This window comes from Rutilus rutilus, assembly GCF_951802725.1.
Source record: "Rutilus rutilus genome assembly, chromosome: 19".
NCBI classification, from domain to species: Eukaryota; Metazoa; Chordata; class Actinopteri; order Cypriniformes; family Leuciscidae; genus Rutilus; species Rutilus rutilus.
In genome coordinates, this window is record NC_140232.1 from 6,746,479 (window position 1) to 6,761,154 (window position 14,676).

General features: G+C 42.4%; 1 protein-coding gene across 2 annotated transcripts in view; it reads left to right on the forward strand.

Moving 5' to 3' along the window:
* Positions 1-14,676, forward strand: part of frmd3 (FERM domain containing 3) — a 68,831-nt gene that overhangs the window by 30,019 nt on the left and 24,136 nt on the right. For both annotated transcript variants that reach the window (XM_084389153.1, XM_084389152.1), the window contains exons 6-9: positions 93-216; positions 510-597; positions 746-834; positions 4,194-4,257. In XM_084389153.1, the coding sequence (XP_084245279.1) occupies positions 93-216; positions 510-597; positions 746-834; positions 4,194-4,257 (365 nt within the window). The remainder of the gene's footprint in view (positions 1-92; positions 217-509; positions 598-745; positions 835-4,193; positions 4,258-14,676) is intronic.

Here is a 14,676-nt window from a genome sequence, read left to right on the forward strand (position 1 = left end):
CTCTTGTTCTAGATACACAGGTATCTTAATGGGCTCTTTAACTTTTTCATGTGGTTATTTGATGATTTTTAAGGCTGTTTGTCTTGTTCTAGCTGAACTTGGGGACTATGATCCTGAGGAACATCCTGTTGACTACATCAGCGACTTCAAGCTCTTCCCTAAACAGTCCCTCAAACTAGAGCGCAAGATCATAGAGATCCACCAAAATGAGCTGAGGTGAGAGACAAAAAATTAAGCTGTCTGCCAATTGGAATTCTACATTTATTTGTGCGATACAACTGTTTAAAAGTTTGAGGTCAGTATGATCATTTAATGTTTGAAAGTTGTCTCTTATGCTCACCAATGCTGCCTTTATTTGATCATAAATACAGCAAAAACAGTAATATTGTGAAATATTATTACATTTTAAACATGCATTTTAGTCTGGAACTTGGCTTAAGCCTTGTTTGTGAAACCAGGGGTTTATGTAGTTGGAGATCTTAGATTGTAAAATTACATTGTTTCTGTAGGGGACAGTGTCCTGCACTCGCCGAGTTAAACCTTCTTCAGAGGGCCTACACACTAGACACATATGGAGTGGACCCACACCCGTGCAAGGTACTGACTCGCCTCAGAAACTTACAACATATCTATTATATTCTGCATCTAGTATCTAGTAAATATCTAGTTTTAAGAACATATAAAATACAATATATATATATAGCTAAAACATCATAAATCTGATCTTTGATTTAATTCATTTCAGGATTTCACAGGATCCACAGCTTTCCTAGGATTCACTGCAAGAGGGTTTGTAGTTTTCCAGGGAAATAAGAGGATACATCTTTTAAAATGGTAACTTTAAAAAACATCTTATCATTAGCTGCACTCTCAGATTCACTCTCCATCTCCACCTCATCCTACTCAGTGTAGTTTAGTGTAAGGTGCGGTCATAAAAATGTCAAAAAGGTCCATTGTCTATTGTCAGTTGTGTAGTGATGTATGAAGCACAGCTCACACAGAAGCCACTTTTAAAACAAGAAGCTTTCTGTTGGTCAACGTGCGAATCCACCTGTTGTGAAATTCCCAATCACGTGGATTCCTATTGAATTAACTGGATTTAAAAAAATCTGCAAAAAGTCTACTGTCCATTTTCCAGTTTTTTTCTGGAAAGAAACACCCACTTATAGACTGTTGATGATAACCATAATTATAACTATCACTGTAAAGTTTATTTCGTTCTGATTCTTTGATAGTAGAGGCGTCCACATCATAACTATAACAATAATGAAACTGAGGAACAATATAGTTGGAATCACTTTCTGAAAAATTTGATAAAATGAATGAATGAATGATAAAAACTTCGACAGCCAATCAGAATCCACCCAAATTTAAAGAATGTCTATGTTTAAGTGTAGTGTTTTTCTCTTTCTCTGGTGTTTATTAAAAGTGTATTTATTTGTGCATTCTGCATCACGCATCATCTTTATTCGACTCGCTGCATGCAACCATGACAGAATAAAGGATTTAAAGGGAAAAAAGGAATGGATATTCCAGCTGTACGCCTGCTTCTCCTTGAACAAGAGGATTGTGCTTTCAAGGACCACACAAGGGATTTCTTAGATCTGCCGTGCCTGACTCAACATCAGGACCACTCGCTCTGCAGTTTTATATCACACCAGCCTCAACAAGTGGTCCAAGACACGCCTGCCCATGGAAGGTCCTTGAGGGAGTTTTGCCAAATATGTGGAGTGGGTACTTGTCAGATGCGACTAATTCACTATTCACTGTCAGGCACTGATGAAGACCCCACTCTGGACCCAGAGCCCAGCCAGCCTTCAGCCATGCCGTATCGCGCTACGAAGATAGAGCCAGAGCGACTTCCCTCGTCCTGGAGCCCGAGCCTATTAAAGAGTCTGAACAGGTGCATGCAGCATCCATCATTGAGAAAATATTAGTTTCCATTGAGGGGATGGATTGGAGCCCCACCCACACTCCCGTCGCTGAGAGGCAATCAATGAGGTGGGTTTATTAAGGAATTATTATTTGATGAGTTGGGGTGATGAAATGTTTCAAGGTCTCCAGTCTCCGCTGGTCCTGTCTAGTCCCAAATTGTCTTTGTATCTGCTGGTTCAGCCCAGTTCCAAGCCATCTTCATCTCTGCTGGTTCAGCCCAGTTCCAAGTTATATTCATTGTTATTAAATCAGACTAGCTCCAAGTCTGCTTCATCACCGTTGGCTCTGCCTAGCTCCAGGTCTCCTTCATCACCATTGGCTCTACCCAGCTCCAAGTATCCTTCGACACGGATGGTCCTGCCCAGCCTCCCTCTCCCTCCTCCTCTGCCTCTCCCTCCAGTTCCTAGGCCTTGCCTCCACTGTCTCCCTTCAGCCCCTCGGCTCCTCCTTCTGTGGTTCTGCCCAGCTGCTCGGATCCACCTTGGGCCTCCCAGACATCAGTTCCACCTTGGTCCAGTTCCGCCCTCAGCTCCATCTCAAGCCATCGGCTCCACTTTGGTCTGTCATCCCTCAGGTTCAACCGGGGTCTTTCATCCCCCTGGTTCTCCTTGGCCTTTTGTCACTCTGGTTCAGACTTGCAGATCTCCTGCTGTGCCTCGACCCTTCACCCTTTTGGCTTAGCTAGGCTCCTCCTTCCCTCCGGTTCCACCATTATCCTTTGGCCAAAGGATTCTGGTCTTCAGCTTTACCCTGGGTCCACGTCTCCTTGATTACTCCTGGCTCAATCTTGGTTCCTCCCTCCATCAGTATTGCCATGGGCCTTCGTCTGGCTCTGCTCTGGGTCATCCTCTGGCTCCTCCCATCTCTCACTAGCTCCTCCCTCTATAATCTCCACCTTGGTGTTCCCTTCTGCCAGCCCATCCAAGGTCTCATCCTTCGGTTCCTCGCCCATCTCCAGAACCCCTCCCTCCTTCCTCTGTTGGGGTGTAAGGTCATAGTCAGGTTCACTTTAGTTTAGTTTTCATGTATTTCCCTGTTTCTGTTGGCCTAATTCTCATTTCTAGTTTGTTGCCATAGTTTCTAATTAAAGTTCCGCACCTGTTTCTTGTCCCTTGTGTATTTAAGCGCTAAGATCTTTCTGTTCATGGTTTGGTGTCATTATCGTCATTGAGTGTGTTTTCATGCACCCTCATAATGTGATTATTAACCCAATACTTTGATCAAACTAATGCGATTAAGCTCATAATAGCATTAAACTATGTGGCGTATGCTGATTTTAATCACAATGAACAGGCATGTAAACACCTTAATCACATTATTACCGCTCTGACCAAAGTGCGCATGTCCTCGGACATAGACGGATGCCGTGTGTTGTTCACACAAAGTCATGAATGAATTCTTTGTCACTATTCTAAAATTATTTCTTCTTAAAAACTAAAACTCTGTCAACACAACTTGCTGCACAGTCTTTGCTCTGTATCTTCATCCAGACGGAGCAAAGAACGTGATGGCAGCGTAGGCAAACCCAGCATTGCGATGTTCAGCACGGCGCTGAATAATGTCCAGTACGTTCATAAAAATATATTTTGAATTTGATGCGAGAAGATTAAAACAATGGCCGGTAACATGCATACTTTATGCCTATCTGAGTGTGGTATAACCATACTTGATAACGTTCTGTTTATTATAAGGATGCGTTGCAGTCTAACTGTCTGCCATTTTAAATGCTAAGAATTATTAAAACTATAGTTATCGTTATTGTTATAGTTATCATCGTTGGTGTGAACAGAAACAAAGCGGAATGTATATAGTGCTTAAGGATATCTTGCAACTTGAATATCTTTCAAAGATTTGTTGCCATGAACCTTGCACATTGAAATGCGAACTAGGAGCTGTTCGTCCTCAAAATCAGCCTGTGAGCTTGTAAACCAAACTGTTTCCCGACAGACAGTTTAAAGCCTGTGCGCGCTGACTCACAGACATTATGTAAGGCCAGTCGATCAGATGGAGTATACATCAGCTGATCAATGAGTGTTCTGTGATTGCACATGATCTATGACATAAGGTTTTGTAGTGTTGTTAACACCAGCCCACAGTCAACAAGCAGATAAATGCACTCAAGGCTAGACGTTTGAAGAGTTTTATATGTCTATTAATCTCTCTCTCTCTCTCTCTTATGTCTGACTGTTGACATGATGTTTCTGCATTGAAAAACATTTCACTTGTAACATTTCATTTGTAATGTCTCACTCTTGCAGGGCAGATGTCAGCAAATTTAAGTTCGAAGGCAAAACATTCTATGTGATTGGTGTGCAAAGAGAGGTAGGATATATTATCTTGTAAACGGTTTTTCTTTTAAAGCTCACGTTCATTGTAGTCATATGGTTCATAATGCATTTACCCACCATGCAACGCCAATTTACTTTGACTTAAAACCATTCTGGCTTTTTTTTTTTTATGCTGTGCATTACATCATGAGGATGTTATAAACACAATCTTATGTTATCTTACATTCATTTATGACCTTAGGTAAAATCACTCACATTGTCTTTTATATATTTATTAACATTCCCATGTCCCTATTCTTCATTATACATAGCTGAAAATATATATTTTTAAGATTTATACATAATAAAACATATTAAATGGCTCTTTCACCTCAACATTTTCACACAGATTTCCAAATAGAACAGATTTAAGGCCCATTCACACCAAGGACAATAATTATAAGGCTAACTATAAGTATAAAATTAAAAAATTGTAATTACATAATAATAGAACCCAAAACACATCTATAACAATAACTGCACAGAGGAACAATATCATTGAAATAACTTTCAGAACAATTTTTCCCCCTAGCTGATGAATAATAAAAAGCCAATCAGAATTCATCAGACTTTAAAAAACTTGAGCATTTAAAGCGGCTGACGACGTAATTACAGCACGCACTGATAATAAACCGAATATTAGCGACCATTGGTGTGGCCGCTAATATAGTTATTATTATCATCCTTGGTGGAACGGGCCTTTATTCAACTTCCTGTGCCTATCATTCTGTTTGTGTCACGCTTTAAATCTAGTTTTACATGTGCTTCTGTCTTCTTTTCTCTGTGTGAACTTTTCCATTGCTGGTGAGTAAACATATACATCATGGCCATTGATTAACTTATGAATTATTATTATACAGCCTTACAGTTCCTCACCCACAAATCTGTCCTGATTTTAATCAGACTTTAGTTGTAGTGCCCAACATAGAGTATTCATAAGAATTTCATGAGCAACACTGTCAATCAGAACTGCACAATTGTGATAAACATCAAAATGATCAAGTATTTCACTGGATTTTATAAATAAATTGTTGTGGAATAATGGATTTTTTTTTTTTTTTTTTTATTAATGAAATTTAAGCAATGATACTGTCCACAATTCAGAATAATCTCATAGAATTAGTTATGTTAATGCTAGCAAATCAAAAATAATTTCTAAAAGCTTTTTTTTAGAGATAAAACAAAAAATTATATATAAACTGTATAAAATATTATAATAATATATATTATAAACTGAATATTACAGTGGTACGTGTATTTAAAAATCCTTATAATCCTTATCCATTAAATTGCAAAAGTTATTAGGCCCTTGAGTCAAAAAGATAACCATTTGTTTAAAAGTATTACATATTTGTTTGGTTGCTTCTGAAGTTATGCATATTATATGATGGGTATGAAACTAAAGTGTTGTTTCGATGTCTAAACCTTTCTGTGTTAATTCTGTACACCATGTCACCTGTCTGGTTCACACATGCAAGTCTGAAAGTTTCTGGGTTGATACTGTATGTGTGAACAGTAAGAACCATTGTATGCTGGAAGTTTGCTCCTATCTGCATGTTCACACACACTCAAACAGATGTGTGTGTGTGTGTGTGTGTGTTTACTTATACTGGACATGTGACTGTGTTTCACACAAGCACACGTCTGTCTGTGATATGCACTATTCCACTCAGAAGTGTTGGAGTGCAGACTGTTCACTATCCTAAGAGGTTGAGCAATGGCTGACCTGTTCTGCTACTCAAATCTCACAGAATGATTTCTGTTTTATTGCTCATACTTAGAGACAGGCATTTAACCAGACCTTAAAGACCTCGTCCAGCACTGACATGAATAATAATGATACCTGTGGCTTTTTTTTTTTTTTATTGTGGACAATAAAGTTAGTAAAAAATCACATAGACTTACATTGTAATATTATAACATAATATTACAACATGTAATAGTACACTGAATATTATAAAGACTTGGGGTGAAGGTCTCGGTTGTGTATATAACCCTCATTCCCTGAGGAGGGAACGGAGACGTTACGTCTGTGAATGACGAATCGAGTTTCGCTTAGAAGCCTATCACCTTCGAGTTTTAGAAAACGAGCCAATGGCATGGGAAATGTCTTGAGTCTGTGGAATTTGCATGTCGCGACTCCGCCCCACCACGTGGGTGTAAAAGGAGGAGCGGTGCCGATTGCGCATTATGTTTCCTCGCTGAGGAGCGGAGACTGAACTCAGGCAATTCCAGCGGAACAGCGGTTGTGGCAGAGGGACGTAGGAGGAACGAGGGAACTAGCACAGACGAAGGGCTAGGCTTAACGCAAGAATACCAAGGTACACTGGGTAACATATCCCAGGAGGAACATGTAACACAATGCCTACCCATAGGGAGGACTTAGAATACACATATGATCCGAGTATGGGATGCATATGGAGGCTCAGAGGTGTCCAGCCCGCGTGGTGGAATGTTTCAACCTCGAGAGAGAGGGAAAACATGAGCTCGAAGGAGGCTGACCATGGAAATACACCTGTGGGGGTCACCAAGTGGGGGAACCATGCACATGGAACACCTAGCCAATCACGAGGGCTGAGCAACAGGGCAGCACTCTGGTGACACCAAACGGGTCCAATAACCGGCCACTGGTGGCGAGTACATGAGAGGACACTGGCTCCACTCTGAGATTATAGAATCTTGCGAATGTGTTAGATGTCGTCCAGCCTGCAGCTCTGCAGATGTCTGTCAGGGATGTGCCATGCGCTAGAGCCCAAGAGGAAGCCACACTCCTAGTGGAGTGAGCCTTCACACCAAGGGGGCATGGTCGACCTTGCATCTGGTAAACCAAGGTCGATCGCTGCAAACCAATCCAAAGGAAGAACACATTCGAAAATGCGTTTCGCTGTCAACATCCTGAACGGAAGCCTGTGAAGGGATCAGTTCAGGACGCGCAGGTCCAGGATTGTCCGTAACCCATCGGTTTTCTTGGGTACAATGAAGTAGGGGCTGTAGAAGCCGGACTTCATTTCGGCTGGAGGGACAGTCTCGATCGCACCCTTCGCCAGTAGGGTGGTGACCTCCGTATGCATGACAGGGGCATTGCCACCGACCATTGTGTAGCGGACTCCCCGGAAGCGGGGAGGAGACCGTGCGAACTGAATCGTATAGCTGAGCCTGATGGTTCTCGCGACCCAGCGGGACAGGTTGGGAAGCTCAAACCAAGCTCCCAAAAACTGTACCAGCGGGGTCATGCGATGTCGGTGGCGGCACGCAGCTCATCAAAGAGCCCTTGGTCAGTCCTGCCCTCGTGCATGTCCCTGAGCTTCTGTGCCTGGTAAATCTGCAGGATGGCCATGGCATGCAAAGAGGCGGCAGCCTGCCCCGCAGCTTTATAGGATTTCACGATGAGAGTCGACGAAAACCTACAGGCTTTGGAGGGGTTCTTTGGGTCACCACGAGAAAAAGCGCTCTGAGGACACAGCTGCATCGCAACAGAGCGTTCAACTGGGGGAACCCCAGTGTACCCTTTGGACGCGGCCCCATCAAGGGGAGGAAAGGCGGAGAAGGTCGCCGAGCGATTGCGGGAAGACAGTGGAGACTTCCAGGACCTCGTGACCTCCTCATGCACCTCTGGGAAGAAAGGTATTGGGGGCGGGTTCCACTACCTTTGGCTGTCAACTCAGGATCTGACTCGGACAATGCTGGCATGCCCGAATGAAACGTGGGGGACGTCCGAAGACGGCCCTGCGCTCTTACTCCGGAGGATGCCCACGGGTTTCGGCATGCAAGAGGGGGGTGTCACCCTCATGTCACCCTGTCCACCAGACAAAGTACCACCTCTCGAAGGTGACCTACCCCCTGTAGGTCAGGGTGTGGATGAGGGGACTCTCACTCTAGTGAGGCCATTGAGAACCCCCCCAATGAGAACATGATTCATCCACAAAAGCTGCCTTAGCGTGATCTATGCCCAAACACGCAAGGCAGTGATTGTGCCCATCAAACTGAGAAACAGTCCGACCGCAACCAGAAGTGCACGGGCGAGACATCTTTGTAAAGACGTGCCACGCACAAGCTCTTTTGTGAGAGGAAAAACTCTGCAGAGTGCTGAAGCGACCAGGGAGAAGCACACGACTGGCAGATCACTGCACAGATCAGCAGGCAATGTGAACTCGTTGGAATTCGCCGTCCAACAGATCTCAGAATGGCTTGTAGGAGTGAAGATTACTCTTCGCTCCGAAGCGAAAACATAATGTGAGATTGCCACTGCTCCTCCTTTTATACCCATGCAGTGGGGCGGCATGCAAATTCCGCAAACCCAAGGCATTTTCCATGCCATTGGCTCGTTTTCTAAATCTCAAAGGTGATAGGCTTCTAAGCGAAACCCCATTCGTCATACACTGAGGTAACTCGTAGTGTTACATATTATGCAACCACCTAGAGTATCCTAGCATTGTGTTTAACATTTATAATTACAAAATTATACGTTTTTATGGTTATACTTTGGTATACACTATGGTACTTTAAGGTGTTTTTGTTAGACTGTAATTATACATTTAAGTACTGAGTATTATTCCAAAAATACCTCCAAACATTTCCTGGATTCCTCCTGGAATCCACATGTACCGGATGTGGCCCGGATTTGGGCAGACACTGTGTTGTTTTCTGGGAAGGTCCTTTTCATTTTAATCAATTATTAATGTGTGTAGCCTAACTGTCGCCTCTGGCTTGCTTAGTTAGGGACTCTTAATATTCAACAATATTATTGACTTCACTGCACTGATACTATTGGATGAGAACTGAACTAAACTGGATTACGACATTACTGTTTTTCTGCTGAACTGCGAACTAATTTTACAATTGATGTTCTTTACAACTTAACTGAATCAACACTGAATTGACCTCAGCTGAACAATGACACTATTTATTAGATGACTTGACTTGACAAAACAGGATATATATATATATATATATAGGATATATATACACAAAAGCAAACAATGGGACTATATGAGACACAGGTGTAATAATCAGAAACCAAGGAAACTAACAAGGGTATGTGTATTAACAAGACTAAACTGCAAGGAAACACAAGAAACACTACCCTGACTAGTCAGACTTCGTACTTCCGCTCAATTTCAGTTCGCTTCTGTACTCAGTCTGAGATATCGACCTTTCTTTCAGTTTTCCTCCGGCCTCAAAACAGCCGGCCAATCAACGAACAGAGGGCGGGGTGAGAGCCGTGACGTAGACGCTGATTGTACCGTGGATGCGTAGTTTTACTTCACATAATCTGCAAAAGTCGTTCACAGCCATGTTCAGTCCGGTATTTCGCTCGATGGTTTTGTTTTCGCATCATACATGTGTTTACAGTTGAAGGTCAATGCGGCTTATAATTAGAAGCTTATAAAGTAACTTATAATTGATCAATTATCAAGTTTTTATTTGTAAAATTTTTACTGTCTTTTCTACGGAAGGTCTGAACCACAACGTAAAAAAAATAAAATCCCTACATTTTTTTTTTCAAAAAATGACGAGAATAAAGTCTAAATATTTCGAGAATAAAGTCGTAATATTTTGAGAATAAAGTCAAAATTATGAGAATACAGTCTTCCGTAGAATTCTTTTGTGTGTGTGTGTGTAAAGAAATGCGCTCGTGAAGTTGAACTGGCTCAGACATGGATCTAAACAAAATAGTATCTTTTTACTTTTATCTGGGCTTTCAACAAAAGGAAATTCTACAGGTGCTAATCTACCAACTTGGTAGAGTTATTACATTCTTTATATGATTACATTCTTTATATTACATTCAAATACATTCTTTATTCTCCTAATTGTAGATTTTTTTTTTTTTGCGGTAAAAATAAATATATATATATATATATATATTTTTACAGTGTCTTCTCACAGGTTTTTCATTGCAATGTAAACATGTGTGCTATCCACATGTCTTATTGTTACGTGCAGGCGAGGTGGATATAATCACAGCTGTATTAAATGTATTGATCAAAAACCAAAACAAAGACGATAACCCAGGATAATAGGAACAAACACAACAGCTTTACAAACAGTGGCAAAGACAATACTGGACGAAAACTTGGGTTACGCTTTAGTTACACTTTATTTCAACTTTGCAACTACATGCCAACTAACTCTCATTAGAGTATTAATAGACTGTTAGGTTAGGGTTAGTAGAATAAGTTGATATGTAGCTGCAAAGTTACTTATAGTCAGTAGAATGTCTGTTTGGGGAGCATCAAAATTAAGTCAAGTCAAGTCACATTTATTTATATATACAGATTGTTTCAAAGCAGCTTTACAGAGATAACAGGAAAATAATGCAACAAAGTTTGTTTCTAGAAGAAAATAACAGAACAGAACAGAAAATAAAGTTACTTATAGTTAGTAGAATGTCTAAAATGGAAGCCATCAAAATAAAGTGTTACCAAAACTAGAATCAAACTGATGACTTAATAAATAAAAGGAAATAACAAGGAGGGGGAGGTGAATATAATCGGTTATAACCATTGTAACAAATGAGTGGCGGGAAACATGAAAAAAAAGGAAACAGGAACAAAAACACAGGAAACAAGAAAAAGCAAACTAAGAGTCCATGACAAATCAACATAACCCTAACACTTATATATCTATAAAGATGTATTAAAATCAATCAGCCATTGGAAAATAAACATGAAAAAATAACCATTTAAATCAAATCTATTTTGTATTTTTATAATATTTTAGTGCTAATTTTAGGTTTGTGCTATACCACCCGAGGGTACTCTGTGAACCCCAGTTTGAGAACACCATTTGTAATCACAGTTAGTTTACTGCAGGATTCCCGCTCTAAGCTCAAATGAGTAGTTGACTGTCAAATTCAGATCTCTCTGAGCATAGGATGGGGGAGCGCTCTGACATTTAGTTTTGTTTTTATGACGTGACTCTAAGCTCAGTCTGAGCATACATCAGTGAATTGCAGGGGGCGGCAGTTTGATGCTAAACGGCCTGGAAGTGGTTTGTATTGATTTCTGCCTGGATTCACTGTTCTGCTTAGTTCTCCATCTATTGATCCCCGGATCAGATTACACACGCGTAGGGTTAATGGAACTTATTCTCCTGACAGTTCTGTTTTTCACAGCACTTTTTCAGACCTCATAAATATCTCTGTCACACTGGCCTAACACATACATATTCACCTCCACTTCAGACCTGGTCGTATAATCCAGCACATATATTTGATGGGCTCAGGGTGTCACATAGTTCGGTTGCCAGATTAGCACATTCACTTCACTGTAATCTCATCGTGTTAACTAGAGAACCGGGAATCTGATGCATATCGATCCAGAAGAAAACCAATACCGCTATACATTTTCATTACAGCACTGATGTAGCTTACATCCTCTCATGCATGATGATTCATCTAACATAGAATTATCATTACGAACCAGTTCATTTCCTCCTGAGCAGTTAATGCAGCAGTCTAGTGGTGATAAAACACAATATAGAAACATTTCAAATACCGTTACCATTCCGTTCAAATGTTTGAGGTCAATAAGATTTTCTTTTGAAAGAAAATACTTTTATTCCACAAGGATGCATTAAATTGATCAAAAGTCACAGAAGAGACTTTTGCATTCTATTCTCTTTCAAATAAATGCTGCTTTTTGAAGTTTCTATTCATAGTTTCTATTCAAAGAATCCTGAAAACATTTATCATGGTTCTCACAAAAATATTAAACAGCAACTGTTTTCAATATTAATAATAATAGAAAATGTTTCTTGGGCTGCAAATCAATATGATTTCTTAAGACTCATGATTCACTCCAAGACTAAGTTTTACTGAAATCCTTAAATAACAAAAAGAAAAAAAGTTTGTTTTAATAATCAGCCTTGGAACATTAAACTGCCTAAAAACTAAAATAAACCCTTTGATGTAAATTTATATGCTTGATTGTTTATTATTAAGTAACTGTATTACAAAAGAGAGCATGACCACGTTGGCACGTTGTTCTTCTTGCCTTTCTCATGAGAGCTTCACTGTTCACTGTCTCGCATGCCTGGCAGCTTTCGGATGGGATTACTGGTCCTTCTCATGAGTCATGTCAAGTCAAGTCACCTTCATTTATGTAGCGCTTTTAACAATATCAATATTATATTATTATTTCTCTGGAAATGAAGATGATGCTAAGCTTCCCACTATAATGGTGTGTGTGCCCATGCTGAATCAGATTCTTGACTTGACAGCCACACTTTCCCGGGCTACTCTCGATGCGTAATCGCCTTGCCCCACCCTTGTGCCTGCCCGTGTTCTCAGTCAGCGGTACCCAAATTCTCAGTAAGAGCAGCTTCTCTATCTCTGGGTCTCAAGAGGGCGCGGATGGCAGTGAGCGATGCTTCCATGCCTTGCCACTCCCGTCCCCCTCTTTCGCCAGCGGGCAGCAGTGTGCGGTTCGGGGATGCCACCCGGCCTTCCCACGCACCCTTTGCCCCACTCTGGAACCTGATAAGTGTTGCATGGCACACTCAGACTCCGCTTCGGGCCACCTCAGTGCCTCCCGAGCCGAGTCCCTGTGTTCCACCTCGCTGCCCCACCCCGGGTACATCTGTAGTCCCGTTGGTCCCACTTGCAGGGTGTCTGGGAGTCTGGCTAGCACTTCCCAGCCCGTCTCACTGGCTCGTCCGTACCATCAGACTCGGCTATGCGATTCAGTTCACCCGGCACCCACCCAAGTTCAGGGGCATCCACTTCACCTCTGTGGGGAGTTGCAATGCCCTTGTCTTGCGGGCAAAGATCGATGTTCTACTGGCGAAGGATGCGATCAAGCCGGTCGCTCCAGACGATATGAAGACAGGGTTCTACAGCCCCTACTTCATTGTACCCAAGAAAGGCGGTGGGTTACGGCCAATCTTGGACCTGCGAACCTTGAATCGGGCCCTGCACAAGCTCCCGTTCAAGATGCTAATGCAGAAACGCATTTTCGAATGCATCCGTCCGCAAGATTGGTTTGCAGCGATCGACACAGACCGTTCCTATGCTTTGCGTTCGAGGGATGGGCATATCAGTACAAAGTCCTACCCTTCAGGCTGTCCCTGTCGTCCTGCGTCTTTATGAAGGTCGTGGAGGCAGCCATTGTTCCACTCAGAGAACGCGCCATTCGTATTCTCAACTATCTCAACGATTGGCTGATCCTGGCTCAGTCTCGAGATCAGTTGTGCGAACACAGGGACATGGTGCTCAGCCTGTTGCCCAGCCTGTTGGGACTTGGGTCAACTGGGAAAAGAGCAAACTCTCCCACCATGCAGAGGATCTATTTTCTCAGAATGAAGTTGGACTCGGTCAACCAGACAGCGTGACTCACAGAGGAGTGCGTCCAGCCGCTCAGACGCTCAGGGCGTGGCAGAGTGGCACGTACCGGGTGCTAGAGCCCTGCACGGGCCAAAAACTCCAGCCCTAACCCGGCCCTGACCCGTGGTGTTCAAGCCCTACCCAGCCCCAGCCCGACAACGGCTGCAATTTTTCAGCCCGAACCCGTCCCGACCCGAGACCAACATCAATATCACTTAAAGCTCTCTCTGACGCACGCTCTTTGATGCGCGCTCTCTGATGCGCGCTGTCTCTGCTACACACAAACACACGCACGTCACACGCTACTAAAAGGTAAACTTTTATTATAGGCTTGAAACATCATGCCCAATCATTCCCACAAATATTGAACAGACTGTCCATTAGAGAAAAGCATAAGCATGCAGTAGAGAATATAGCGCTACGGGATCCAACCACAGAAATAAGTAAATAAACGGCCTACCTTTCTTTACTTTTAAGTAACTGAAGAACAATGTTCAAAACAATGTTCAAAAATGAAGAATGTTAAATAATATGAATAAAATAAAATAAACTTTTCCCTGATCCTCTGCATGGTCAACTGTCACCTGTTAATGCACGTGAGTGACGTGTGCGCATGCGTATTGCGTTTGTGTTGCTTAGGCGATGTATAATATTTATAATATAATAAATATAACAATATTTCATACACACTATTTGACGTGTGCTCTGCACGTATATTATGGGCACAATGAAAGGAGAGAAGCTAAATAAGCCCAAGTCCGACCCGAGCCCGATCAGTAAAGAAAAAAAATGGCCCGAATGGGCTTAGCGTGTCGGGCCCCATCGGGTCCCGATGGGCTTGCAGACCTCTACCGGGTGCCCGTCACCCCGCACTGCCGCCAAACCTTCAGCCCGTGGTCGGACCCTTCGTTTCTATGGGCAGGTGTTCCCATAGAACAAGTGTCCAGGCATGCTGTGGTCTTCACAGATGCCTCTGCCACCGGCTGGGGGCCACGTACAACGGGCATGCATATCAGTTCTGTGGAAGGGGCCTTAACTGCATTGGAACATCAGTTGCTTTCGAGTTGCTCACAGTACGCCTTGTGCTGG